A 27,423-nucleotide genomic window follows, 5' to 3' on the forward strand; every position below is an offset into this window, starting at 1 on the left:
TATTTGACTTACCAAAGAACCAGTTCATTCAGAGTGCCCTGTGGGTAGTGGCCAGTGGAATGGAGGAATAAAGGTAACTGAGAAAAATGTTTTAAAATAATAATAACAGGATTTGATGACTGATTAGAGTTGGCTGAAGAAAGCATGCAAAGTTTATAAACTTGGGGAACTGAGGGAAGAAAGATGTGACTGATGGCAGGGAGGGAATGGGCAGAAAAACTCATTGAATGTATTTTCAGTTTTTGATGAGCTAGATTGTAGATTGTAGATTGTTGTAGATTGTCCTGTAGAAAGTTAAAAATATAGACCTAGTTTGGAAATCATCGATCTTGAAGCAGTGATGAAAGGTGTGCAAGTGGGTAAGGGAAAAAATACAGAAGAAAAAGGGGCTAAGGGTTGTACTTAGGGGGCTGGGAAAGAGAAGAGGAGCCAGTCAGTTAAGGAAGCTAAAGAAGGGAGAAAACTTCATACAGCATCATGAAAGATGCATGAGAAGAGGGGCCAGGAAATATGAGGACTAAGGAAAGCTGTTGCCTATGGGTAGCAGAAGATCATTGGAAAACCTGAAAGAAGTTAGTGTCATATGGTGGGAAACCAAAGCCTGATGGGAAGTCATTAAAGAGGCATTTGATAACAAGGAAATAAAGGCAGCAGACAAGTCATTCAGTTAAGGAGTTAGTTGGGCCATTAAAAACCAATAAATAGTGGTGGTTGGAGGGAGAATCAGGATCAGGCATTTCTTGATGCAGAGGTGGTTAAGATAGGGAAATATTTTACCCTTGTTAAGATACAAAGGGAAAGTACAAAAAGAAGAGAAAGAAGTGGAAAATATTAGAGGAGGAATAGAAAAGGTGCACAAGCAAGATTCTTTAGAGGCAGAAACCCAGAAGCATTAGTTCCCTCCTAGAGTATAAGCGAAGAGATACAGATATAGATAAATAAGGTTTTCTCTTTTAATATATAGACAGCTGAGACAAGATGCACTACGGAGTTCATCCTTGAAGGTCATCATTTTCTGAATAAATAGATCATACAGCTATCAGTAGCAGTAGAGAACTGAGAGAACTACTATGGACTGAGGGGGGGAAAATAGGATTTCCAAATAGTAGCTAATCCAAACTGTCATTAAATAGTTTATAGTGGGCCAAAGTGAGACTTTCTCTGGCTACTATATTTAACCCAGAAGAAAAGCACGAAGGGAGAATAAGTGGTACTCATTTCTTTTTTTAATTATATGTTTTCATTTTTACAAAAGTAACACATGGTAGCACATCATAACCCAGAATAGTTTATAAGAGAAAGATAGCGTAGAGATGGTCCCACCCCACAAAACTGAACAGCATCTCTCTCTTGACAGTTTCTGTTGTAGTAGTTTCACTCTTTATGTTACCTTTTTACTAACTGTGGAAGAAAGAAAAAATGCTTATATTCGTGATTTTTGAGATGTCAACTGGTTTGAAACACAAAGATTTAGCTCACACAGTTCCTCATCCCAGCATTTGAAATTTATGTTATTTGTTTTCATCCTTTTCTTTCTTTCTTTTTTTTTTTTTAAATAGGTACACTTAATAGGTTTCTTTTTTTTATAAATTTACTTATTGTCTGTGTTGGGTCTTCGTTTCTGTGCGAGGGCTTTCTCCAGTCGCGGCGAGCGGGGGCCACTCTTCATCGCGGTGCGCGGGCCTCTCACTATCGCGGCCTCTCCTGTTGCGGAGCACAGGCTCCAGACGCGCAGGCTCAGCAGTTGTGGCTCACGGACCCAGTTGCTCCGCGGCATATGGGATCTTCCCAGACCAGGGCTCGAACCCGTGTCTCCTGCATTAACAGGCAGATTCTCAACCACTGCGCCACCAGGGAAGCCCCTTTTCTTCCTTAATCCATCAATTTTCAGCACCATCTCTTAATGAGGATATTAGTACCTGTGATAAGAGGTACTACCTTATCATACCTCCTGTCAGCTACACTTATACTTTTTATATTGTCACAGTTGTTAACTATTTATTTTTGGCCTATAGCCACAAGCAAATCTTCCCTATTATGTCCATAGGTTGTTTTTTTTAAACTGAAAGCCAATAAATGACATTTATATTATTATGACTCTGTAAATGTTGTTCCCTGCCAGGAGGCCAAGTTATATGCTAGGAATAGATTGCTTTTTCTGTGGGTCTGATGTCACAGTGCCTGGGCCTATAAGGAGAATGTTCTTACATCAAAGCCAAATCAGGTTTTGTTGTTGTTGTATTCCATCAGTTGCTCAAAAATCATGCCACATTTTAGTTTGCTTTATATTTGGATCGTAATTTTTTTTTTTTTAATTTTTAAAATTTATTTATTTATTTATTTATTTTTGGCTGTGTTGGGTCTTCGTTTCTGTGCGAGGGCTTTCTCTAGTTGCGGCAAGCGGGGGCCACTCTTCATCGCGGTGCGCGGGCCTCTCACTATCGCGGCCTCTCTTGTTGCGGAGCACAGGCTCCAGACGCGCAGGCTCAGCAGTTGTGGCTCACGGGCCCAGCCGCTCCGCGGCATGTGGGATCTTCCCAGACCAGGGCTCGAACCCGTGTCCCCTGCATTGGCAGGCAGACTCTCAACCACTGCACCACCAGGGAAGCCCCCGTAATTTTTTTAATACAGTTTTTTTTTCTTGGAACTTGTACTTGCCTTTCTTTTTTTCTAACCTGTATTTATACCTTTCACTCAAGACCTCCCTCCTGGAGCCCACCATCTTTCTGCCTCAATCTAGACTAGATGTTTTATAAGCCTATTTTGTCACCTCAGAGTTTCCCTTTACTGTTCTTTCTTTTTATTCCCTCATTTTTTGTAATACAACCCCGAAGTAAGTTCCTAAGAGAAAGAGTGTTGGGATTCTTGCATATCTAAAAATGTCTCTTCTGTCCCCAGCTTGATGGAAAGTTTGATTAAGTATAGAATTCTTGGATGAAAATCATTGCTCCCTTGTCTTCTCACATTTCATGTTATTGCTGAGAAGTCAGATGACACTGATACTAAGTAGTATAGCTAGGATTTTTCCACCTCAAGAGCTGTTAGGATCATGTTTTTATTCTTGGTGTTCTAAAATTTGTAGTAAGTATCTGGTGGTCATCCTTTTTTTTCCTCATTCAAGATGCTGGATACTTGCTAGGCCCTAAGATCTGAAGACTGACGTACTCCTTCATGGAGCTGCAGACTGTCTTTGACATTCCCCAACCCAATGTTCTCTTCTCTCTTGGGACTCATAATATAGATGTTGGACCTGCTAGATTGGTGATCTTAACCTCCTTTCTTATAGTCTCCATCTCCTCTCTGTGTTCTGGGTGATTCTGTTGACTTTATCTCTCAGCTTTTCTTTTGATTGTATTTCAACAATCAAGCTTTCAATGCGCTTGCTCTGGTTCTCTGAAGGTTTCTTTTTCATAGTATCCTATTCTTGCTTATGGATATAATACGAATTACTATCATATAGTAATATCTTCTTTTTTTAAGCCCTGTCTGCCTGTCTGTCTGTCTGTCTGTCTCTATCTATCTGTCTGTCTGTCTGTCTGTCTGTCTGTCTGTCTATCTATCTGTTGTGGCTGCGCCGCACCACGCGGCATGCGGGATCTTAATTCCCTGACCAGGGATCGAACCTGAGCCCCCTGCAGTGGGAGCGCAGAGTCTTAACCACTGGACTGCCAGGGAAGTCCCATATAGTAATATCTTCTGACTGTATTAATTAGTGGTTAGACTTGTGCTCTTCTGTTTGCTGAATTCTCTGTGATTGCTTTGAGGCCAGTTTTCCTATTTATCTTTGTCTTTTACTTCATGCTTCAGGTTCTCCTTATCTGCCTGGTGAAGCCTGGTTTTCTGTTGACTTTATATATATATATATACACACAGACACACACACACACTTATTTTTGGCTGTGTTGGGTCTTTGTTGCTGTGCGCAGGCTTGCTCTAGTTGTGGTGAGCAGGGGCTATTCTTCGTTGCAGTGCAGTGGCTTCTCTGGTTGGGAGCACGGGCTCTAGGCACACAGGCTTCAGTAGTTGTGGCTCACGGGCTCTAGAGTGCAGGCTCAGTAGTTGTGTTACATGGGCTTAGTTGTTCTGCAGCATGTGGGATCTTCCTGGACCAGGGCTCGAACCCGTGTCCCCTGCGTTGGCAGGCGGATTCTCAACCACTGTGCCACCAGGGAAGTCCCTTTGTTGACTTTTAAGAGAAAAGGCCTACATGGGTGGGCAGGGTTTCTACCATGCCTCTTTCTTGAATGGGAATTTTTACTGGGGCTCTGTGTGGAATGGAGTGGGGACGAGGTGTTAACTGGAAGGGTCGTTGTGAGGAAGTTAAGAACCTGATGGAGGAGGAAGACTGGACTATGAGGAACCATAGAAATGGCTTTGCCTAGGCAGGCCTTTCAGTTTCTCTAGACAGGAGCTGTCCAGATTTCTGCCAGGTAAATATGGCCTGCTGCCAAAACCAGTATAGTTGTTTTACAAAAAAGAAAGAGAGAAACAAATAAAAGTGTTTTCAGTGCATCCCCTGCTTTCTGCCCTGCTTCTCATTCTGCTTCTCTTAAGACTTTTCCTTTGCATGCAGCAGCTACCACCTCTGCAGTCACCAAGTTTCAGCCTTAACCCACTCCCATTGCTACCACCGTCTAGAGATTTGTTTCAAATCTCTTGCTGATTATGTTAGACGTACACAATTATATTTATTGCAGTGGGTTCATTCTTGTTATTTTTGTGCTTTTATTTCAGTTGGGTCTGGGGGTTGGGATCAGAGGAAAATGTGTTTAATCCTCTTGAACTAAAAGTTATCTGGGACAAAGTCAGGACTGTGCCTCCTGATTTAATCATTGGTGGAAGACAGAAGGAAAGGGTAGCCTCAGTAGTATGTGGTTCTTTGGAAATGAAGGGGATAGGATCGTACCCAAGGTAAAGCCGCTCATCCTGAAGGGAAGGGAGATATATGTGTTCATGGTTGAGAATGGGCGCCTCTAGAGGCAGACCACCTGGGTTCACATTCCAGTGCCCCCTTTTACCAACCATATAACTGGAAGAATTGTATCTCTCTATGAGCCTTGATTTTCTCTTCTGTAAAATAACAGACCCAGCTATTGAGTTGTTATTGAGGGAAATGAAATAATCTATTTAAAGTACGTAGTGCTGAAAAATGCTCAGTAGGTAATAGAGATGTGGACAGAATGTACCTGATGGTCTGAATGAAGGGAAGGTAAAGAGGAGTTTGAGGGAGTGTGGAGGAAAGTAAGAAAGAACTCACATAACTCACATGATCTGGTTGGACAAAGAGGTGGAATCAGAAACTGGTAATGAGGGCCCGAGGCCAAGCAGATTGGAGAGTGCAGACCTGGAAAGGAAGAAGTGAAGGATAGTGGAGTCAGGGGCAGTTAGCAGCCCTGTTTCAACAGATGAGGGCGGTAATGACAGAAAGCCCAGAAAACCCCTTCTTAAGAAAACTGGGCATCAGAACGGGTAAATCAAACTTCTATTTTGTGCTGTTTTGTTTCTAGGCCTTGTTTTAAAAGTAAAATTTTACTGTATGTGTTGGTATAAAGTAATTCTTACAGAAATTTCACAAGCTTGCTTTCCAAAAAAACAATAAATACTCTATTTTCTGAGCTCTTCTCTAAGTTTTTATACTTATAATTGAGAACTCCTTCCTTCTGAGGCAAATCACAATTTAGGAGCCGTGGAGGGTTGATAGTTTTCTTGTAGTTAAAATCTTGATAAAAAGACTGGCTGTTGCATCCTAACAACATGAGAGAACTTTAGCCAATAAATTTACTTCTTTATGATTAAAAATCAGACAGTTTAACCTTGGAAACATTCCTGTCATGGGGGACTTCATATTGTGATTAGTTATCTGAACAGCCAAGTGCCTCTGTGGGCTCAGTTAACCAGCCTCCCACTACATATGTATAATTATTTTTAGTGCATACACACACTCTGCTATAAAAGCTTATTTGGCCCTATGCTCCCCGCCGTTCTGAATTCTGTTTCATTACCAGTATCCACCCACAGAGTTTCAGAAAGCCATTCCCAAATAGCAGAACCACAACTCAGAATTTTAAATAAACCACATCTCTATTAGCTTAATGGACAGAGGAATTAGTTACATGCTATGCATTTCCCACATCCATCCACCCTTTCAAAACCTATTAAAAATGTATACATATATAAGCAAGAAAACAGGGCGTTTAACTCAGATTGTTAACTTTTCTGTTACTTTAGCGAGGGATAAAGAAGGAATACAGGAGACACAGTCTTTAAGATTTTTACCTTGAATGTGGGCCAGACTTTACTTGCAAAAAAAGTATTTTGGGCACTGCTTCTTTGTTTCTAGAGAAAGTTGAAGACCTCTTCTCCAAAGATGTTATCACATTACAGCTTGAATTATGTGTTCAAATATGCAGGGTCGGTTTTAAAAGAAAGTTGTGCTGGGGGGGTGGGGCGCGGTTTGTGTAGTACTGATTTGAAGGGGAAGTGTTAGCTGCAGCAGTCTGTTTTCCAGCTTGGCATTAACTGATAGTTCCTGTAACTGACAAGGGTTCAGAACTACTTTTTCTTTGGCTTCCTGTTGATAAATCCATTTCTAAAAGATTAAAATCACGTCTTAAGGTCTTGGTCATCATCCTTCCTGGAACAGCTGTTGCAGTAATTGATGCAATTTAAAATGGGTCCTTATTGGAATTGGAGGAAGTATAGACTAAGAGAGTGACAGGTACAAGTCTGTGACTAATCATTAAAGTGTACTTACAGATAAGTGTTGACTTAACTACAAACCTGGAGAAGTATGAGCTTTGACCTTACTGTTGATTACCTGCTACAACTGTTTGGTCATGCACTTTCCCATCAGACCTAAGCAGTATCAACATTTCTGGGAAGGAATTCAGCAGGCACTGTAGCCAGTCATCTCCAAGTATGCAGAAAGCTGCCTTAAGAAAAGACAGTATGGCTACTCCCACTACTGGGATATAGTGGTTGTTGCTTTTTTAACAGTTTCGGACTTACAGAAATTTTACGAGAAGATAATTCTCAGGAACTCCCCCACCCAGATTCCCCAAACGTTAACATTTTACCACATTGGCTTTCTTTATTCTCCTCTCTATTCACCCCCTCCGTGCATGTGTGTTTGTGTGTGTGTGTGTTATAGCCACATCCCTAACCATTTCAGTAATGACCTTTTTATACTAAAACTTCAGTGTGTAATTCTTAAAATCAAGGTATTGTCTCATATAGCTGCAGTACAGTTTTCAAAGTTGGGAAGTTAACATTGATAAAATATATAGTTGATTTTTTTTAGTATGGTTCATAGTGTGGACATCTTGGTAAATCATAATTCTGTTAAGTGTTGAGCAAAGTTGGTTGAATTGAGGTTGAAATGCTGGATGCTTGTTCCTCTCATGTTTCAAATATGGACTAAAGATAAATCTTCATAATAATTTTATGTAGAGTTTCTCGCCTCTGATTTTCCAGCAGCTCATTTTACAAATGGGGTTATTTCTCTTTCCTTCATAAGCCATTTTCTTAAGGCAGCTTTCCTCAACCCCCTACACACTTAGTAGTATCTACATCAACACTGATACACCCCTGAGTAATGAACGCCTAAGGTACTCATTTGGGGGCGGGGGGTGGGGGTCTGGGACAAGGCTTTCACTGGGCACTCTTTATCATCATGTTAAGTTCTAACTTTAGGTTCATTTAGCCTCACATTGGAAAGAGTTAAAATGAGGCACAGATGTATTTATTTATAAGCTTAAGGATTTACCCTGGGAGTAATGAGTCAAAAGACTAAATCTTGGGTGGAAGAAACTAAGTGATAGGTAGAGAGAGGAACTGAATTAAGTTGATGCTAAATTAGAAACAAAAATAGTTTAAAAACAAATCAGCTATTTAATTTTAGCATCTATTTAGTTATGCATTCAAGCTGATTTTTTTAAAAATAGCAAAATATAAATGTTCAAACATGTTTTTCCCCCCTTACATTAAACCTGGAGCACAGCCCACAGGATGACAATCTCTCATTGCAAGATTACCGTCATTAGGAATTTGTCCTCTGTTATATTCTTTTTCATTATTATTATTATTTTGTTGTTGAGTACCAGTGGAGTACTAAACGCGGCCAATTCTGTCCCTGTCCCTAGGGGCTTGCATTATAAGTCAGGCAGACAAAACAGTTATAAGCTTCATAGGGGTGAGATGATTTGTGTGGGAATATTTGACTTTTTGTCTGTATGTTTTTAACACAAAGTCAGAAAAATTGAATTAATGTCTCATTCTTCTTTACCCATGTCCTCACCCTACCCCCATACTCAAGTGTTTTCCATAAAGGACACCTATTTTTCAGTCATCCTGGCAAAAGACCCAGGGTCAAATCAGATTAACCCTTGGGCAAGTCATTGGCTTTGGAGACCAAGATATGAGGGTACAACATTATTTGAAGACTTCTGGCCTGTTCCTTCCTCCTGGCTTCTTTAAATATGTCACCAGTAGGAAGAAGTGACTATAGTCACATGTACTGCCCAGCTGCTCAAAACAGTTGTATAATTTTGTAAGGCATAATTTGAAAAATCTAGGTTTCATGTAACTACAAAGTAGACTTATTACATATTTTTTAGTCAGTGTAACGTCTAAATGAGTGTTCTAAGAAACTAAATGAAAATAGTATTGCCTGCCTTAGACCCAGTTATATGAAAATAAGTCTGGTTATATAGATACTTAATGGATTATCTCAAATTTCCCTTTCTTTGGGTAAATGAAAATAAAGCGTGGCTGATCTTATTAGTTTTCTGGAAATACTGGAAAAGGTAGTAGAACAGAAGTTCAAGACCAGTCTTAGCACTGAGAGTCTTGGAATCCTTGTGGTCATAGAGCGTGTTTTGTGGTCACCAAACACGAAGGCATGTGGCCTTTGAGAAGTACATATTTCTCTTGGGTTTCTTCATCTTGCTCTCTGTTTGTCTCACCTCAACAGTGCTACTACCTTATCCTGTACGCTACTGATGCTATAAATGTAATATTTTAAAAATCAATGCATTGTAATGTTGTTGAACTCTAAAATACCCAAACAGGTTATAAAAAGGAAAGATTATCTATTGAGGGTAATTTGTCGGTTACAATGAGTAACTGAAAAATCTGTGGGGAAAGTAATATGGTTTAGTTGGGCAGGCAGGACAGGTCTTGCTAATGAAGAAGCTAAAACAAGGAAGTGGTGCCAGGCCAGTACCAGCTACAAAGGATGACTACTGTATTGCTAGTCTGACACGTTCTGCTGACCAGCCACCCCTCTGTAGAATTTAGCTCCTGGTGATACCTTTTAAATAAACAGTGCAGTAGGAATGGCACTTAACAAACAGGGATGGTGGCCACAGTTTTTCAGATGAACCCAGGAGTGGTTTATGGGGTGATCACCCTCATCTGTGCCTTTTTAAAGAGACCTTTTCCTTTGCTACTGGGGGAAAAGTTTTTATCATCCTACAAATAAGCAATAAAGAAACTTCTGTGGACAGATGTATAAAAATAACATGAGAGAAAAAAATAAAGCTGATTTCATATAAATAAAATACTGTGACTACAATCCAGAGATATTCAGAGAGTTAACAGGGATAGGAAGAAAATGGTATGAGGAGTAAGTCTTTATAAATCATATTCTAAGAGCAGAGGACAAATAGGGTTATTCAACAGAGTTGTAGTTTAGAGGAATTGCACCACCATGTTTGGATAAGGAGATCATAAGTGAGAGGGGTGCTGCTTTTCATCCCCACACTTGACCCAGTATCTGCCCTCACCCTCATCCCAGAGGCAGTGGGGTCTTTGGATACATACGAAGTAGCAGAAATTCATCTTCACAGTAAGGTACCCTCATGGAAGAGCAGAAGTAGAGTCTTGAAGTGTAGTAACAGTTGGAAACAGGATAGCGTGGTGGTTTAGAGCAAGGACTCCAGGCCATGGTGCCTGGGTTCACAGTCCAACTCTTCTACTTACTAGTTGTGCGATTTTCAGCAATTCACTTACCCCATAACTCAGTTTCCTCATCTTAAAATGCGGGTAATAATAGTACCTACCTCATACATAACCTTGTTATAAAAGCAAAATGAGTTAATATTTGTAAAAGCATTTAAAAAGTGCTGGTACAGGATAAGTGCTTTGTGTTAGTGATTATTATTGTAATTATTACTGAAGCGTAACTTAAGGAATCTCTTGTGGCATATCTACCTATTGTGATAAGTGACATTAAAAATAAGCTTGGACAAAAGATTACATACCATATGATTTCATCTATAAGTCCATGTATGACTGTATAAATGACATTCTGGAAATGACAAAATTTTAGAAATTGGGGACAGATTACTGTTTGCCAGGGTTTGCCAGGGAGCAAGGTGGGGGAGGGGGAGAGGGAAGTAGGCATGGCTGTAAAAGGGCAACATGAGGGATCCTTGTGGTGATGGAAATGTTCTGTAGCTTAACTGTATCAACATTAACATCCTGGTTGTGATATTGTACTAGACTTTTGGAAGATGTTACCATTGGGGAAAACTGAGTGAAGGGTATGTGGGATTTCTCTGTATTATTTCTTATAGCTACATTTGAACCTACAATTATCTCAGAGTAAATCATTTAATAATAAGAGGAAAATGGGCTTGAAAGATTCCTGATAGAGAAAAATTGGCAGTTAATGCCATGTATGTGTCTGTTCAGACCGACAGACCAGTATTAAGATTAATAAACGTGATGGAAGGAGAACTAACCTGGCCATTGACATTTTAGTGAGATGTTCATGAACACACCCCCCTCGCCCGCAAATTGAACCAGTTGGCGTCAAAGAGAGGAGAAAGATATAAAACAGCTTTATTTCCCTGAAAACCCATCAATCAGGTGTTCTCCATGTACCTTTGCTCTCCAGACTGTGAAAGGATCTACTAATAGATACGATTTTTGGTAAAGAGATGAGGTAGAAGGTAGATGAGCAACAACTTTTATACAAATGGTATTTTGAAAAGCAGGGCTAACAGAAAACAATGCGAGGATGACAGATGTGAGCTAAAAATCACCTGTTTATATGTATACAGTATAGTTCTTAAGTTCAAGAGGTACCTCTTTTTAAAAAAAATAAATTTATTTATTTTATTTTTGGCTGCGTTGGGTCTTCATTGCTGTGTGTGGGCTTTCTCTAGTTGTGGTGAGCGGGGGCTACTCTTCGTTGCGGTGTGCGGGCTTCTCATTGCGGTGGCTTCTCTTGTTGTGGAGCACGGGCTCTAGGTGCGTGGGCTTCAGTAGTTGTGGCTCACGGGCTCTAGAGCGCAGGCTCAGTAGTTGTGGCACACGGGCTTAGTTGCTCCGTGGCGTGTGGGATCTTCCCGGACCAGGGCTCGAACCCGTGTCCCCTGCATTGGCAGGTGGATTCTTAACCACTGTGCCACCAGGGAAGCCCCAAGAGGTACCTTTTCGACCTTTCCCTCTTCTGCTTCTTAATCACCCCCTTAACAGAATTTATCACTTCCACATTTTATGTTCATAGTCTCTTCATACATTAATATGCTGTAGGTTTATTTATTTATATCTTTCCTGGAATGTGGCCTCCTTGAGAGGAGAGATCATTGCCATATGTAGTTCTGGTTTGCTAGTTTAAAGCCCAGTGCCTGGCACACAGTAGGCACTTGATAAATAATTAATAAAATATTGACTTGTCTGGGCCCTGAACAGAGTGGTCATTAATCTGGAGGCCTACATAAATTAGATCAAATAAACTGAGAGTCTTATTTTACTTAATGAGATTGTGATTATTATTGCAAGTGAACTTTCCTGGGCTTTTGCTTTATGTTTTTTGTTCTGATGAAAATTTTCCTTAGGTTTAGAGAGTTGAGTGATCAGCAATGAAAGGGATATCTTATAGGAACAATTAGCAACGGTGTAGAGTCCATCAGGAGGGGAGGGGCAATCAGAAAAAGGCCAGGAAGCTATTGGAAAGGAGATATTTAGAGAAGTGACTTGTGGCCTTCTGGGACCAACTTCAGTCACAGACAGTGCCATCAGACTTTAAGAAATCATGGGCTAAAACCCTGACAGCTAGCTCCTCTCCTAACGTTCACCTAAGTATTCTTTCCTTGCCAAGGCACAGATGAACTATATCCTGATGTCCTGTACGGCAGGTGTGCAGTGGAGGAAGTTAGAGGAAGAACATTCCTTCCCCCACTGCCAAGGTGTAATGGGAACTGGGCTGATTACACAGTGCTTTGCCCTTCTTCACCTGCCCTTACTTGTGCCAGCCCTCCGACCATGTGGGTTTGTCAGGGGCTTGCTGGAAGTTTAATTGCTGGTCTTGAATATGAAACAGAGGAGGTGTACAGTTAAAACATCTCCTTCCTTACAAGTAAATGATGTCATTAAAAATAGAGGGATAAATAGAAAAGAGAGGGAGAAAGAATCAGTCAATCCCGGATGGTGGTATATTCCACAGGAAAACTAACCAGGACTATCCAGAAGTCCATGTCATTTGAATGAATGAACGAATATACGATTTGAGAGTATGCTGTTCTAGGTTAAAAAGAGATTTAGACGTGAGATCCAGATGTATGTAACACATGCAACTTGATTGGACATGCCTTTGAAACAATGAAGGTAAACACTGAAAACAATGGAGATAATTTGGATATGGACTGAATGTTAGATGACATTGGAGCATTATTCTTAATTTTCTTAGGTATGATATTTTAGTCATGTAAGGAAATGCCCTTATTGTTAAATGTGTATATATGAAGTATTTTGATGTTTGCAACTTATTTTCAGATGGTTTTGGTGTTGGGGTGGGAGAGATAAAGCAGTGTGACAGATCGTTCATTAACACTTGTTGAATCTGACTGGAGTGTACACAGGTATTAATTGTACTATTCTTTGAACTTTTCTATATTTTTGAAATTTTTCAAAATAAAAAGTTGGGTGAAGGCTGAATACTTTCCTCTTGGGTTTGAGAACAAGGCAAAAACGTCCTCTCTCAACTCTCCTATTCAGTATCATACTAGAAAGCCTAGCTAATACAATAGGCAAGAAAAAGAAATAAAAGGCACACAGATTAGAAAGAAAAATTGAGAGAAACCCCTTCCTTTAGAATTGTTGGACTCTGATGCCATGATTTCATTTAAGATGATTTTATTTAATGGAGAGCTGTTCTCCCCACAGCCCATTAGCTTCTCTTACTTGATCCTTTGATGAATTCATAATTGCTTTTTTTTTTTTTTGGTGTCAGTGTGTACCACCAAAATCAGCTTTCAGTTTCTTGTCCAGCGGGAATCAGAGGGAGAGATGGGCTATGAGGAAGTGAGAAATCTGATCCCAGTCTTTAAAACATGTCTTTGGGACGTACGGGTGCTCATTTCATGAAGGGTGCAAATTATGGCTCATGACTTCTGCATTTTCTGCTACTCTTTAAGCTGTCTTCCAATCAAAAAATGTCCCTACAGAAGCAGCTTTGAATTGCTGTCGTGAAGATCAAAGTCAGACAGTTAGATGATAAAATTACCCTCAAGATTTCTGATGCTTTATGTCTTTTGAGCATACTGAGAAGGACAGAGACCCCAAAAGTTCAGGTGTGCTCCCAAGATAATTGCTTCTACTGATTGGCCACCCCAGGTCTCCCGATCTTGTGTTCCCAGCAGGGAGGAAGAGTCAGGTCTGCTGTCTTGAGATTGTGATGGAGGAGACCACCCTCAAGATAAGGAGCAAGCCAGAGGAAATAACCTGGAGGGATGGGGGTGGAGATGGAAGGAGAAGAGAGGGATTTGGGCTTCACAACAGTACTGCCTGGCAGTTTGAGAACACCTGACCTTTAAAATGGTTATGATCTAAGATGTGGTATCCTAGGAGTATTTCAAACTAGATTCATCTTTGTATTACATATCAAATGAAAATGAAGGCTTTTTCCACAAAATTTTAATAATCGGCCTCTTCCAAAGAGTTGAACTTCTTTCTCTATGTAACAGCTTTTTAACAGGTGTGATATTCCAAAATAGTTCTAGGACCATTAGGAAAATAAGAAAGAAGGGGGAAATTCCAGCCAAATAAAGTGGAAACAAAATTTTAATGGATAATGAGGGAGTTTTCTCTCCTGAAGTCTTTTATGGCATACAGAGTAAGAAGCCAGAGAGGATGAATCTAATCCTTGCATACACTGAAAGGAAGCCTGAGGAGAAAGAGAGAAAGTACCTATAAAACAGATTTTCTTGTTTAAGTGTCTTTTATCAGTTTTTCCAGTGAGAGTGTGGTGTTTTTCATGGACAGAGGTTTTAGCAGCTTAAGCTTCTTTTATTTTTTATTTTTGGTTGCATTGGGTCTTCGTTGCTGTGCGCGGGCTTTCTCTAGCTGCGGCGAGCAGGGGCTACTCTTTGTTGTGGTGCGCGGGCTTCTCTTTGCGGTGGCTTCTCTTGTTGTGGAGCATGGACTGTAGGCGCGCAGGCTTCAGTAATTGTGCCACGTGAGCTCAGTAGTTGTGGCTCGCGGGCTCTACAGTGCAGGCTCAGTAGTTGTGGCGCACGGGCTTAGTTGCTCTGAGGCATGTGGGATCTTTCCGGACCAGGGATCGAACCCGTGTCCCCTGCGTTGGCAGGCGGATTCTTAACCACTGCACCACCAGGGAAGCGCCCTTAAGCTTCTTTTAAATGGTTGAAGTAGAGATGGCAGTGATGTGTGAGGGTTCATTAATTATTGCTCTTACTGATGTTTGCACAGACTGTTGGGATCATAAATGTCAGTCTGTCAGGAGACTGTGATAGGTTCTAAAAAAACTGATTGAGTACCTCAAAAGCTGTCATAAAACCTGAGATTAAACAGATTCATCTTTCTTTCTTAGAAGTGAGGGAAGGTATGGGTGAAGTGAATAGAAGAAGCTTCCTTCTCTTTGTTGGCACTTTGCTATTTCCACTCTCCTGTTCAAAACCATGAGTGTTGGCTTGTGCAGAGGGTCAGGAGCCTGCCTGAGGTGTCAGAGGGACATGGTCACGGTTAGCAGTCTCAGTTGTGTGCGGGCTGCCAGCTGCACAGCGATGGGAGATTCAGGGAGATTGGGATTCAGCTCTGACAGGGCTGACACAATTTATTTGGAAATTTTCAGGAGAGAACATGAGTTGTCAAGACAAGAACAGTGACAGTAAGGAACAAATGTGAATTTCTGTCAGAGATAAAACAGAATTTTAAAAGAAGTAGGTCTGTTGTCGTCTCCAGTCAAGTTTTCCAGTTAAACTGTGTTCCTAAATTGAAAGTCTTACCACTACTTTTCTGCTATTGGCTAGGAAAGTACAATTAGAAGACTTTCTCTCTTCAGAGGATTATATATTTTAAAAATCACTGTACTTATTTCTCTGTCACAAATAAAGCAATGGTTACTTTAAATCTAGGAAACTGAGAGATAAACTACTTTTTCTTAAGATTTTCCTTTCTCGTTTAATCACATTATGATTCTTGATCAGACTTTCCTTTGACTAGAAGGTCTGATGTGGTATCTTCCTCAGGCTATTAAACGTAGGCAGAGGAAGAGGGGGTCTGGTTGGATATCAAGAACTGTGAGCCTGGCATAGGCATGTGGGCAGCTCTTGTGTGGGTACATACAGACTAGATTATGTTCTCAAGAAAACGCATACTGGGAGAAGGTGCTTTGTTGGCCATTTATGAAGGACCTTAATTAGAAGTCACTCCTAACTCCTGGGGTGGGAACAGTTTCTAGCTCGCCGCTGCACTCCTCCTGCTGCTAACGAGCATGCTCCTTGCAAGGATGCGTTTCTTCTGACAGTTAAAGAAGCTGCATATGAGAGTTATTTCTGTTCACCTTTCTCTCTGCATTAAACCCTTACTGCCCAAGTTCAGATTATGCAAGTAGACTGGTAGGTGTTTTCCATCATTGTTGAGGAGTTGAAAATGCTTCAGGGTAACAAGAACTATTTACTATTTGTGAGCAAAAAGTAAATAATCAGACTTTAATTTATTCAAATACGGACAGTAGATGAGGGTTCCTTTAGTGTTGACCATAATTGGATCTTTTCTTTCTGGTGGTCCTTTTAAAATTGCCATTAAATTTGTAATTGAACAGTTGAATTATTTAGTTCATTATTATGTAATTAGAATTCTTGTCCTGGACATCTGTTTCTCTTATTTAGGCAACTCCCCACATGGCACAGGTTTCATTAAGTAATTAGGAGAGGAGATGTAAATTTCTTATGCAGACATGATGATGATCCTGTAGACCGCTATTTATTTCATCAGCTTATAATTAAAATACTAAGTTGACTTGTGAGGAAATGCTAAGGAATGGTTTGCTTTGCCAAGAAGTTACAGATAACACATAATTGGATGGCAGCATGTGGAAGGTGGTAAACAGTTTAGGGAGTTTTTTCTCCTCCCTCCTTGTGGTAGAGAGCATTAGAGGGCACAAGGATTCCTTTCCACTTAATAGACCATTGACTGAGTGAAGGATAAGTGGGTGTATTCCAGAATGCTAAAGTTACGAATCTCTTAATGTCTAGGAGCAGTTCCTTGATTCTGAAAAATAACACATTCTGGTAAACATTTCACCTGTCTTGGTTCAGACTCATTGAGGACTGCTTCTCATGGCTCAGGCTTTCTATACATGGATGCCTTAGGTCTTGGGCTTGCACAGATGCCGAGACATTGACTCTCAGAGGACTGACTAGGGCTGAGTGGTGTTCCTTTTAGGATGGCCAGTGCAGTGCCGCCAGAAGCTGTTGGCAGCATCAAAGACCTCCCTAAGGACCCACTGTTTCAGGAACATCCCATGCTTCCTGCCTTCCAGAACAAATAATGCAGTTGTCTTTATATATAGTGTGGCATGGATAAAGGAAAATTTCAGGATGAGACCATGCAGACCTGTTTCTTAGTTTTGTTATTATTGAGTGCTCATTGGTCAGACAAGGTGGAGAATTAGAAGAAAAGGGATCAGGCCTGGACAGGTCTCCTAATTTGGGGGCGTTCCATCAGCTGGGTTGTTTGGTGATGACCAATGATGATTATGATTATATCAATATGAATTCTGTTTCTCAGTCTTAGGAATCATATGTTAAAAAATATTGTCTTCACATACCACTCTCTTGCTTGTTTGAAAATAGTTAGCCATGGATAACATTGACATACTGAAAGTAAATTGTCTTCTTGTAGCAGAGGCTTGCTTTAGAAATGGAAATAGGTGCTACGTAGGTAGACAGCACATTTGACAGTTTGGAGCAGACTCACTTGGGAAACAGCTTTGAATGTGAACATTGCATTTCCAGACACAAACTCAGTTCTATGAGGTCACAGTGCAAATAAAAGAGGGTCCGAGTGGTCCTCTTTTATATTTGAGGTGTGCTGGCCTCGTGTCAAGACCCTCTGGATTTTAACAATTTAAAAATGCAAAGGCTTCAGCCACCTTCTTGTGTGCACCCCAATCTCTCTCCTCTCCCCACCTCACCCCCCAGGGTTGGGGGATAATTTCTTATGTGGATGCTCCAGATTTAGGACCTTGTCTCAGAACAAACACCATTTTTTTGTTTCAGTTTTTACTCTAGAATTTTCTCTTCTCATTACCCAATGGAAAAAAAAAAGTCGAAATAGGGTTATTAATACAAATAGTGCCATTTCTGGTTTGTAAAAAAGAACCCCTTCCCCCCCCCCCCCCCCCCAACAGCGTGGCCCATACCAGGTGAATTCCTTTTGTGTGGCTGCCTTGTAATCATTTACATTTAGATTGTTGCTTGTTGCTCTTATAGGGGAAGGGGAGGGGCCTGGTGTGTCTGGCTGCCTCAGTCATCACACTGACTAGGTTTGGACAGCTTTGCTCAGCAGAGCTGGGAAATAGGCTGAACTTGCTTTCAATTGTTTTCATCAAAGGCCTTGTTTAGTTGGTTTGTATTGGGGGAAAATGTCATGTAGGGTGCAAGAACTAAATGAAATGAAAAATGAAGTTTACAATTGCTAAGAATGGTGCGTACCTTCTGAAAGTCAGTGCACGGTGCGGTGGGCCGGAGGGCTGTGAGCAAACTGTTACCATTGTCACCGTCAGGGCCAGTGAGTGCTCGGGCGAAATGCAGCATCCTCTCCACACAGAAGGAGGCTGGGAAGGGGATACAGACAGCCTTCCTTGAAATACAGCCGGACTTCCCTGGTGGTCCAGTGGTTGAGACTCCGTGCTTCCACTGCAGGGGGCGTGGTTCGGTTCGATCCCTGGTCGGGGAACTAAGATCCCGCATGCTTCACAGCACGGCCAAAAAAAAAAAAGAAAGAAAGAAAGAAAGAAAAACAGCCAACAGTCTACTGCTTCTCACTAGAGACACAGTAAATAGAAAATCAGGACTGCCTTAGGAGAAGATTTATTCATGTAAGAAATACTGAGTTGTAGGCATAGAGGGCACATTAGTGAACAAAGATGGTGAAACTTCCTGCCCTCCAGGAGTTTACATTCTCCTGGAGGATAATGTCAAAAGATAAGTGCTGTGGAGGAATAAAAGGCAGGAAAAGGGAGGAAGGGAAGTGCTGCTGAAGGGGGCAAGAGTGGTCTAGATAGGGTTTTCAGGGAAGAAGACCTCATTGAAAATGTAGCTTAGAAGACTTAAGAGAGGGAATTCCGGGTAGATCTGGGTGAAGAGTGTTCCAGACAAAGGGACCAGAAGGTGCAAAGGCCCTGAGGTAGGAGACAATCAGGAGGCTAGTGTGGATGGAGCAGAGGGAGAGAGTAGCAGGGGATGAGGGGAGAGAGATGGGAGGAGGGCACATAAGAAAGGCAGGGCCTTTCTGAGGGTCGTAGGAAGTATCTGAACTTTTCCTCCAAGAAGGGGAGCTATTAGAGGATTTTGAGCAGGAGTGTGAAGTGATTCTAACTTGATTTTTAACAGGGTCGCTTGGCTGCTGTGTGGAGAATAGACTGTAGGACAAGGGGAAGGGCAGGGAGACCAGTAAGAAGCTACTGTGTTAGGAGACTCTCTTCCAGAGGTGGTTTAGCACAAATCACTTTGGAACCTTGGCGAGAGGTGCATCGTCAGTATGTAGTGGCAGTAATTCCAGGAGTACAGAGCCCCCCAAGTGCTGGCTCTTTTCTTTTCTCTTCTTTTCTTTTTTTTGAAAGCAAGAGTTATTTACAGTCTCCCTGTGACATGAACTTTATTATTTGCATCTTACTTTTTTAAGGTTATACAAAACACTTGTTGCACACTGCATCTCCCCTCACCTGCCAATTTGGCACCAGCCCTAGGGTTGCGGTGCCAAGTGCTGCCTCTGTACCACCCCACGCTGGAGGCCATGGGACAGCTTATTTGTGAACAAACAAGGATACTTCTTCACTCTGAATAAAGTTGGAATCGTTTTCAGTATTAGAACCTGATTCTTGTGCGTTTAATTGTGCATAGGAATAGAAATGTCTTTTTACTAGAAAAGATCATGGATCACCCATGAAACACTGACTTCAGGTATAGAATTGTGCTAAGCACGGTGACATACAGAAATAGTAGACACAGTCCCTTCTCTGGTGAATTACAGTCTACTTAAGGACAAAGATCCAAGAAGAGATAAATAACCAATACAAGCAGTAGACAACTAGGACCCAAAGAAGGGGTACAAAGAGAGGATCCCATTTCCACCTCGAATGGTCTCCTCTTAGAGATAGCTATTTTTTAAAGACAACATAGAACAGATGTTTTGTTGAGCCACCCCACCCTCCTCTCCTAGCTTGGGCCTGGCTTGTTAGAAGTCAGCTCTAAAGGTGCATGCTTGTCACAATTTGGGACATAAACCAGGCCAGTTAGAAGAACTGGCTCTTGCTTATACTGATCCAGTTCCTGGAAAAGGGCAGTAGCCTGGTCAGAAGAATGCCTTGGCTGTACATTAATCAGCTGTGCTTGCCAGGCCAAGCACTAACCCTGACCCCCAAATGTGTTGTTTTGCTCAGATTCACAGTCTGAGAATGAGGCTTCGCCAGTGAAACGGCCACGACTACTGGAGAATACTGAACGATCCGAGGAAACCAGCCGATCTAAACAGAAAAGCCGACGTCGGTGCTTCCAGTGCCAAACCAAACTGGAGCTGGTGCAGCAGGAACTGGGATCGTGCCGCTGCGGTAAGCGTCCCCCCAGTGGAGGACACAGCGTGGTAGAGGCTGTGTCCTTGGCACCCTGAGAGGCTGAGCTCCTTCATTCTACTCCCGAGTACCTCCCTGTGAGCTATAGGTTTGGAGCTTGGGAAATCAGAGTAGAGGATTCTTATTTCTAAACACCCTTTATTTCCTCTCACACATACAGAAAAGGCAAAAAACCTCCCCAACTACTCTTACACATATTTCATTAGAGTTGCATTGTCACTGCTTAACTGCTCTCAGCTTCTCCCCACTGCATATTACTGTGGTTCCTTCTCATTGATGACTTATTTAGAAGTTAACCAAACCAGTGAAATTCTGAGATATGTACCGTAAAACTCAGATATTAAATTAATTTTGAATGAGCTTCTTACTATATATAATAAATGGAAGATTTCTCCCCCATATCCCTTTTAAATTAAAGTTTGATTAGAAAATTATTTTCTTTGAACCATAATTCATTGTCAGTTAACCCCTTGAAATAGCTTTAAAGTAACCTTTTCCTTCTGTATTATCCAGTGTAATACCAACTCTTGGAATTTTTGGTGGGATGTACTTTTTAAAAACTTTATGCCTACCCACAGTGGAACAAAACTTAGGACAATCCTTCCTCTCTCTTTGACCACATACATCGTGTCACATGGACGCGAAATTGTGTAGCTGCATTATTTAGGCTGACTTAACAGTTTTCCTGTCCCTGTTTTTATTTCTTGACTTTAGAGCATACATAGTATTGTGAAATTGTTCTTTGGGACAGAGCTGTCATCAGGCACACTGGCTCTAGCCTCTGAGAATCCTGTATCCTTTGTCCTTCGGAGTGAGCTTTTAGAAGCCTCCTTTTACCTCTGGGATGGCCTTAGATATCCTGTAAGTACTGATGCTGGTAGTCAGGACTAGGTGGTTCTCCCAGCAGTTAGGAAGTTACAGTTGCTCAAAGCTCTTCATCTTCTGAAGAGATCGCCGTTGCTGCTCCTGTCCCTCAGTTATCTGCCCTGTTGGAAATGAGAAGGACAGGAGGGAGTTCCAGCCTCTCGTGGAAACTGAGTTGGAACTCCTTTCCTGTCATGAGTAGAAATCTGTTTGTTACACAGTCTGGTGTGTGGTACTCGGCAGTATCAGAAACATATTTATATTCAACTGCAGAAACGGTGACTAGCATGTGGAGTCCAGGTATCACTGGACAAGTTTTTATTCTTTAGCCTGGCATATTTATTTATCCTATTAAATGCTTGTGTGAAAGTGTAAGGAGAGAGGTAGGATAAGACATGGGTGCAGAGGCTGTCAGCAGAATTTTCAAACCTCACTTTTGTTCCTGCAATGTGATGTGGTCCAGGTGAGCCCAGAACCTTGTTCTTAGGCTGTGTCTTGATCAACCCTGCCAGGTAATGTAAAATTCTTAACGAGGTAGTGAAGGAATACTGTGGTTAGCCAAGGAAACTCTGGGGTCTCATGGCTAACCAGCTTTGCCCATAGTGGTTTGTCTGATCTTTTGTGGTCTGCAAATTCTTGCTTTGGTCTTCACGTGGACCCCTTGGGGCTTCAGCAGTTCAGTCTGTTACCAGTGTTGTGCAGCTTCCCTGACCATTTGCCTGTTGCTTTTGTAACACAGGCCTTTGGTGAGTCCTAAATTAGAATCATGGGATTTTCTTGTACCTTACATTCTTGTTTCCTTCTTGAAAGTAACTGAATCCTGGGTATTACACAGCATTTGCCCTAGTGGATCAAGCAGTTGGTCCATCAAGTGTGCTGTCTCGCCTCTGGCAGTGGCTAATAACCTCCTCTCCTTGTCAGGCAAGCAGTGAGAATTCACAATTTAGCGCTGAGAGATCCAGAGGTGTGGTAACCGAGTCTCCCAGTTTACCCTTCAGCTTTGATGCAAACCACCTAATTTCCTAAGGTCTTAATTAAGCACCAAGCTGAAAATATCTAGAAATACATGTTGGATGACTTCATGTGCTCCTAAAGTGAAGCCAACTTGACTGGCTCTGGTAAGTGCAGATTACCCTGCTGTGCTCTTCACCTCTCAGGCAGGAGGCTGGGTTTCTAAAGTAAGTGCCTATTGGGTTTGCCATAGATGTGTATTCTCTTTAAATGATCTAACACGTGGTCCCTTGGCTTATGCCCAATTCTGAGGGTCGTCTTATAGAGAGATTTGATTCTTCTGCTGGAGAAGAGAGCCCTGAGCTTTCTGCAGTCCCACCAGATGTAGCCTTCCTAGAGAGAGCTGGGAGTTCAATTGGGCCCACTGAGAGCATTACACTTATGTCCCCAGAAAAATGACTGAGTCAACTGCCACATTTTAAAAGATGAAGGACAGTAATGGGAACACACACCTCTGGGACTGTCCCTGACAAATAGCTCTTGTGTTCCTCCTGCCTGTCTGCTTGGATCTCTAGGAAAAGGTGCGTTGTACAGTTATTTCCTTGAGGCTGCATGGAGTGCTAGGGAGACGTTTAACTGCCCTGAAAGGTTTTGGAAGACGGGAAACACAGTAATTTACTACTGTAAGTGAAGACTCAGGAAGGCGGTTTGAACTCAAACAGAACACTTTTCCACTGCAGAAAATCTTTTTTTTATATATATTCACAATCTTTTTTTCCATTCCCCTTCCACTCTGTACAGGTTATTAACTGCTGACAAGAAATTCACATCTCATAAATAATGCTTAAGAGCCGTTGCTGTATAAGTTGAATGTGTTACGAATTGTGATGGACCTTTTTGTAGCATTCGATGCCTAGAGCAGGAAGAACAGAGGATGTCATTTTCATTAATTTCTAATGAGGTGCCAATTAAAGACAGGGAAGACGCTCCAAAGGGTAGAGTGGCCAAGCTCCCCTGAATCCTCCGCCTGGGGCTCTCATCCAAACACTGCCAGCAAGCCTTCTCTAAAAATTCCATTAAATCACAGTCTCATCGAGAGCACACAGACACATTCAGCTCCCCTTTGATCTTCAAAAGAGCAATTTGTAAGGCGAGTTCTGAGTCTTCTCACATAGGGAACAGCTAGAGGTGATAGGAATTGTTAATTGCCAAGACACTCCATGGGCTTTCAATAAGGAGGTGAATTTTGAAGATGAATTCTCCTCTGCCTCGCTGTGACTAGATAACCTTTAAATCAACAATACCATAGTAACACCCTTTTCCTGTGAAATCTTTCTGGGTGCCAATCAGAAAAAGCATGTGGTGAGGCTGGGATGATACCCTGCATCCTAGTGTATCTTCAGCAGTTTAACTTCTCAAGATGGAAAACAATTGCATAAAAATGGATTTATTTGTTTCATTTTCTACTTAGTAGGCAAATTGATCAGCTCGTTGTCTTTACAGGGGTCTTGTCTCTCCAAATGCCACCTGGAGGGTGTTCTTCTGAAATCTGGCCATCCTCATCCGATGTGGGCCACAGCACAGCCATGTGGATGCTGTGTTTTCTAATCAGATCTTGCATGATGCATACCACATGGCTTTTTAATCGCTATGCATTGCTTCCCAGAACCACAGAATTAATTTTTAAATACCAGTCTAAGAGCTTGCATAAGTTATGGCATGTTTTCAGTTGACAGTGACTTAAACTGTAAGCTGATATGCTCCCTTTTGGGACAACAGTGCTTTTACTAACCTCTTGAGTAATCTGACTTCGTTTACTGCTTTCAAAATAAATTTTATATTCCCTTTAGAAACTCAGAGTGATGCTTTAGCTGGGACCTTTAGTTTATTGACTTAAAGTGCCTCAGTGGTCATTTCTGCCTTTTCATTCACTGTCAAGCTAAATTCAGCTAGCATTTATTGAGATGTGATTTTGCATAAAGCATTTTGCTAGGTTTTGTGGGGAATATAGGAGGTAGAATACAGAACGTAGGAGCTCATAGTTTAGGTCAGTGATTTCAGACTTAAGTGGGCCTCAGAATTGCACAGAGGGCTGTTAAAACACAGTCTGCTGGGCCCACCCCCAGAGCTTCTGACTCAGTGGGTGATGCTGATGCTGCTGGCCTGAGGACCGTGCTTTGAGAACCGCTGCTCTAGGCGCTTCCCAACCTGGGAAGCCTCTGAAGTATATAGAATGTCTGGGCCTCACACTTAACAATTAAATCAGAAAAGGTTTCTGGGCATTGTGTTTTTTAACATTTTGGAAATTAAAAGTTTGTCCTGGACCATTTGAAAGTAAGTTGCAAACATTGTGACCCTTTATCCCTATAAAATTCAATGAATGTTTCCTGAGAATAGTTATTTTATATAACCGCAGCACACTTATCAGCTTCAGTAAATTGATACTGATAAATATTTTTATCAAATCTGTTGTCCATATTCTAGCTTTGCTAGTTGATCCAGTAATATACTTCATAAAAGCATTTTCCCCCCTCTGGTACAGAATCCAGTCCATGATCAAGTGTTGAATTTAGTTGTCATGTCTCTTTAGACTCTTAAGCTGGAACATTTTCATTGCCTTTCTTTGTTTTTAATGATATTGACATCTTGGAGGCTACATTTCTCCACCCTCCTCTGCTTACCCTTCCCAACCCCCCACTTTTTAAAATAGAGCACTCCTTGTTTGGAGGTTGTCTGGTGTTTCTTCATGATTAGATTCAGGTTATGTATTCCCAGCCAGAATGCTACGTGGGTGATGTTGTGTCCCCCTCAGGGTTCTTCATTGGGAGGCACGGACGTTTATCTGCCTCTCATTATTGATGTTAATTTTGCTTCATTCACCCCGTCTAGGTGTTGTCTGATGTCTCTAAAAATAGTATTTTTGCCCTTGCAACTAGTAAGCAATCTGTGGGAAACACTTGGACTATAAAAATGTCCTGATCATCATCAAAAAGGTCTCCTAGATTTAGCATCCATTGATGATTCTTGCCTGAACCAATCTTTACTATGATGGTTGCAAAATGATGCTTTGCTAATAACTCCAGTCCTTCTCTTGCATTTACCATTTGCACGGAGCATTCTCCTCCCCCATTTATTTATCTCATTGGTTTGGACTCATTGGGCTCTTATATTTTTCAGTGGTTTATAATTCATTACTATACTTAATTATTTTGTTGCTCAAATTGTCTCAGATTTGGCCAGTGGAAGTTCCTTCAAGCTGAATTCTGTATTTTTGTGACATACCTCCTGTTTTGTTGTGTTTTTTTTAAATTAATTAATTTATTTATTTATTTATTTTTGGCTGTGTTGGGTCTTCGTCGCGGTGTGCGGGCTTCTCACTGCAATGGCTTCTCTTGTTGCAGAGCCACAGGCCCTAGGTACGCGGGCCTCAGCAGTTGTGGCACACGGGCCTAGCTGCTCCATGGCATGTGGGATCTTCCTGGGCCAGGGATCGAACCTGTGTCCTCTGCATTGGCAGGTGGATTCATAACCACTGTGCCACCAGGGAAGTCCCTGCCTCCCGTTTTTTAAAAAGCATTTTCTTACTCTCTGGCCTAACATGATGTGTTCTGGACGTATCTTGTACTTGCTTAGTCCTGGAATCAGCCACTTTTCCAAGGATCCCCAAGCTGATTTAAATATGCATTCAGAGTAGGAATTTGCTGGTCCTGAGTGGAAGGCAGGCACATGCATGAAATAAGTGGCATCCAGGGCAGCCTACCATAAGAGTTTTAATCAAGGTACAAGACATATGTTATAGGAATATGGGGAGGGAGAGATTAATTCCAACTGGAAGACTCTGGACAGGCTTCCACAATAGGGGCATTAAAGGAAGGGTGGGACTTAGAAGTGCAGAAAGAGGGGATGCTTGGACCAAGCTGGTGTTCTGCAGGTGACCTCTGTGCAGCCCTATGGAGCCTTGGGGTTGACTGAGGAGAGACTGCTAGAAAAGGAGGGAAGGGATTCCAGATTCCAGGCTGTAGGGTTTGGACATTGGTTTGCAGTGAAAAGCTATCAGTGGTTTGAATGTGGTCAACACGATCTAATTTGACTTTTTTTTTTAAATTAAGCACACACGAAAGCCCAGGAGGCTGTTGAATCTTCTTAGAGGAGCGATCTAGGGAGAATGTGAACTGATTCACAAAGTGGAAAGGAATGTGCACGGGTCACAGCCGTCCCCGTCCACTACAGGGGACTGACTGAACGGTGAACAGATAGTGATATTCTGAGGTCGAGTGTGGGGCAAGGAGCTGTGGTGATTATGAAGCATGTGGGTGACGTGAAACTACCAAGCTGGTCCATTCCACCAGCTTCAGAAACCACCACAAGTAAGCCCACGTCTAGGCCTTTATTTTAAGTCTCTTCCAAGTGTGATTTAAACCTGTCAGGGACATTTGGCATTCTGTCCTATGTCTCAAAGAAAGCGAGGCTATATTTTCTTATAAAAGGTCTTATTCTGTGTACAGAGTTCTAGCCTGGATCTGTCAGAAAACCCTACTATCCATGGAAACACCTGAGATCCTTTATCATGAACAAATTGGTTTCGCCAGTTAGGTGTTATCATTACTGCCGTTGAGTATTGAGTCCATGCTCTGCAGTGTGTTATATAGAGAGTGTGGTGACCAAGATCCCAGCCCTTTAGGATCTCCTGTTGTTTTATGCTGAGTCTGGCAGTGAAAGGCTAAAGTTTCTGCAGCACTTTGAGACAGCAGCTGGGTGTTATGTTACCTTATGGCTCAAGAGAAGGAGGTGCCTGCCCACCCTCCCAAAAGCAAAAACAAAAACAACAGCAGCAACAGAAAACCTTTGATGGGAGTTACTGTATATATGAGAGCTAAGAATAATTGAAAATCTTGAGGCAAATTGAGAAAATTTTCTCCCTTTGCTACTCTCTTCCTTTCACTCTCACTGTACTTTCACCTAAACAAGAGTATGCTTATTTGTAGTCCCCATTTAATCTTTAATGTGTAAGAGTTCTGGTCTAAAACCAAACAGATTAGTCCCTCTAAATTGCAAGTTGAGGTGTTAGAGCAAAACAAATCAAACCTTTACTGAACACTAGCTCCACATATTTGGCCCATTAGTTTACCACGTCCCAGAGATCCAAGCTACCATATGTCCTTTAACAAGGCTGTAGAGAGAGATTAGAAACATGAAGAGCTCCCCTCCCCAGCAAAGGAGCATCAGAGACCAAGCTTTTAAAATACAAAATGTGCAGAGCACATTTACTGAAGCCTGTGTCACTTCCCCACTCATACCCTACTGACAGGCAAACCAGCAGACCCTTGTCCCATGAAGTGAATATTTTCCGTCTGGATAGCAAATTTGCAACTATTTCTGTAGTCCAGTCTTAGCAATAACAACACAATAATAATTTAATCAAAACTGTTTGGATAGATTACCCTGTTTAGGATATTTCTTTATGGAGAGAAAAAAATGGCTTATTGTAAAAGGAAATGAGTTTT

General features: G+C 41.6%; 1 protein-coding gene across 1 annotated transcript in view; it reads left to right on the top strand.

Annotated features, from left to right (window-relative positions):
- The window catches only part of ZFAND3 (zinc finger AN1-type containing 3), a 331,536-nt gene that overhangs the window by 285,552 nt on the left and 18,561 nt on the right, over positions 1–27,423 (top strand). Inside the window, exon 5 of the mRNA XM_068559439.1 lies at positions 19,916–20,083. Coding sequence (XP_068415540.1) covers positions 19,916–20,083 — 168 coding nt within the window. The remainder of the gene's footprint in view (positions 1–19,915; positions 20,084–27,423) is intronic.

The sequence above is a fragment of the Eschrichtius robustus genome, chromosome 12 (assembly GCF_028021215.1).
Source record: "Eschrichtius robustus isolate mEscRob2 chromosome 12, mEscRob2.pri, whole genome shotgun sequence".
Classification (NCBI taxonomy): Eukaryota; Metazoa; Chordata; class Mammalia; order Artiodactyla; family Eschrichtiidae; genus Eschrichtius; species Eschrichtius robustus.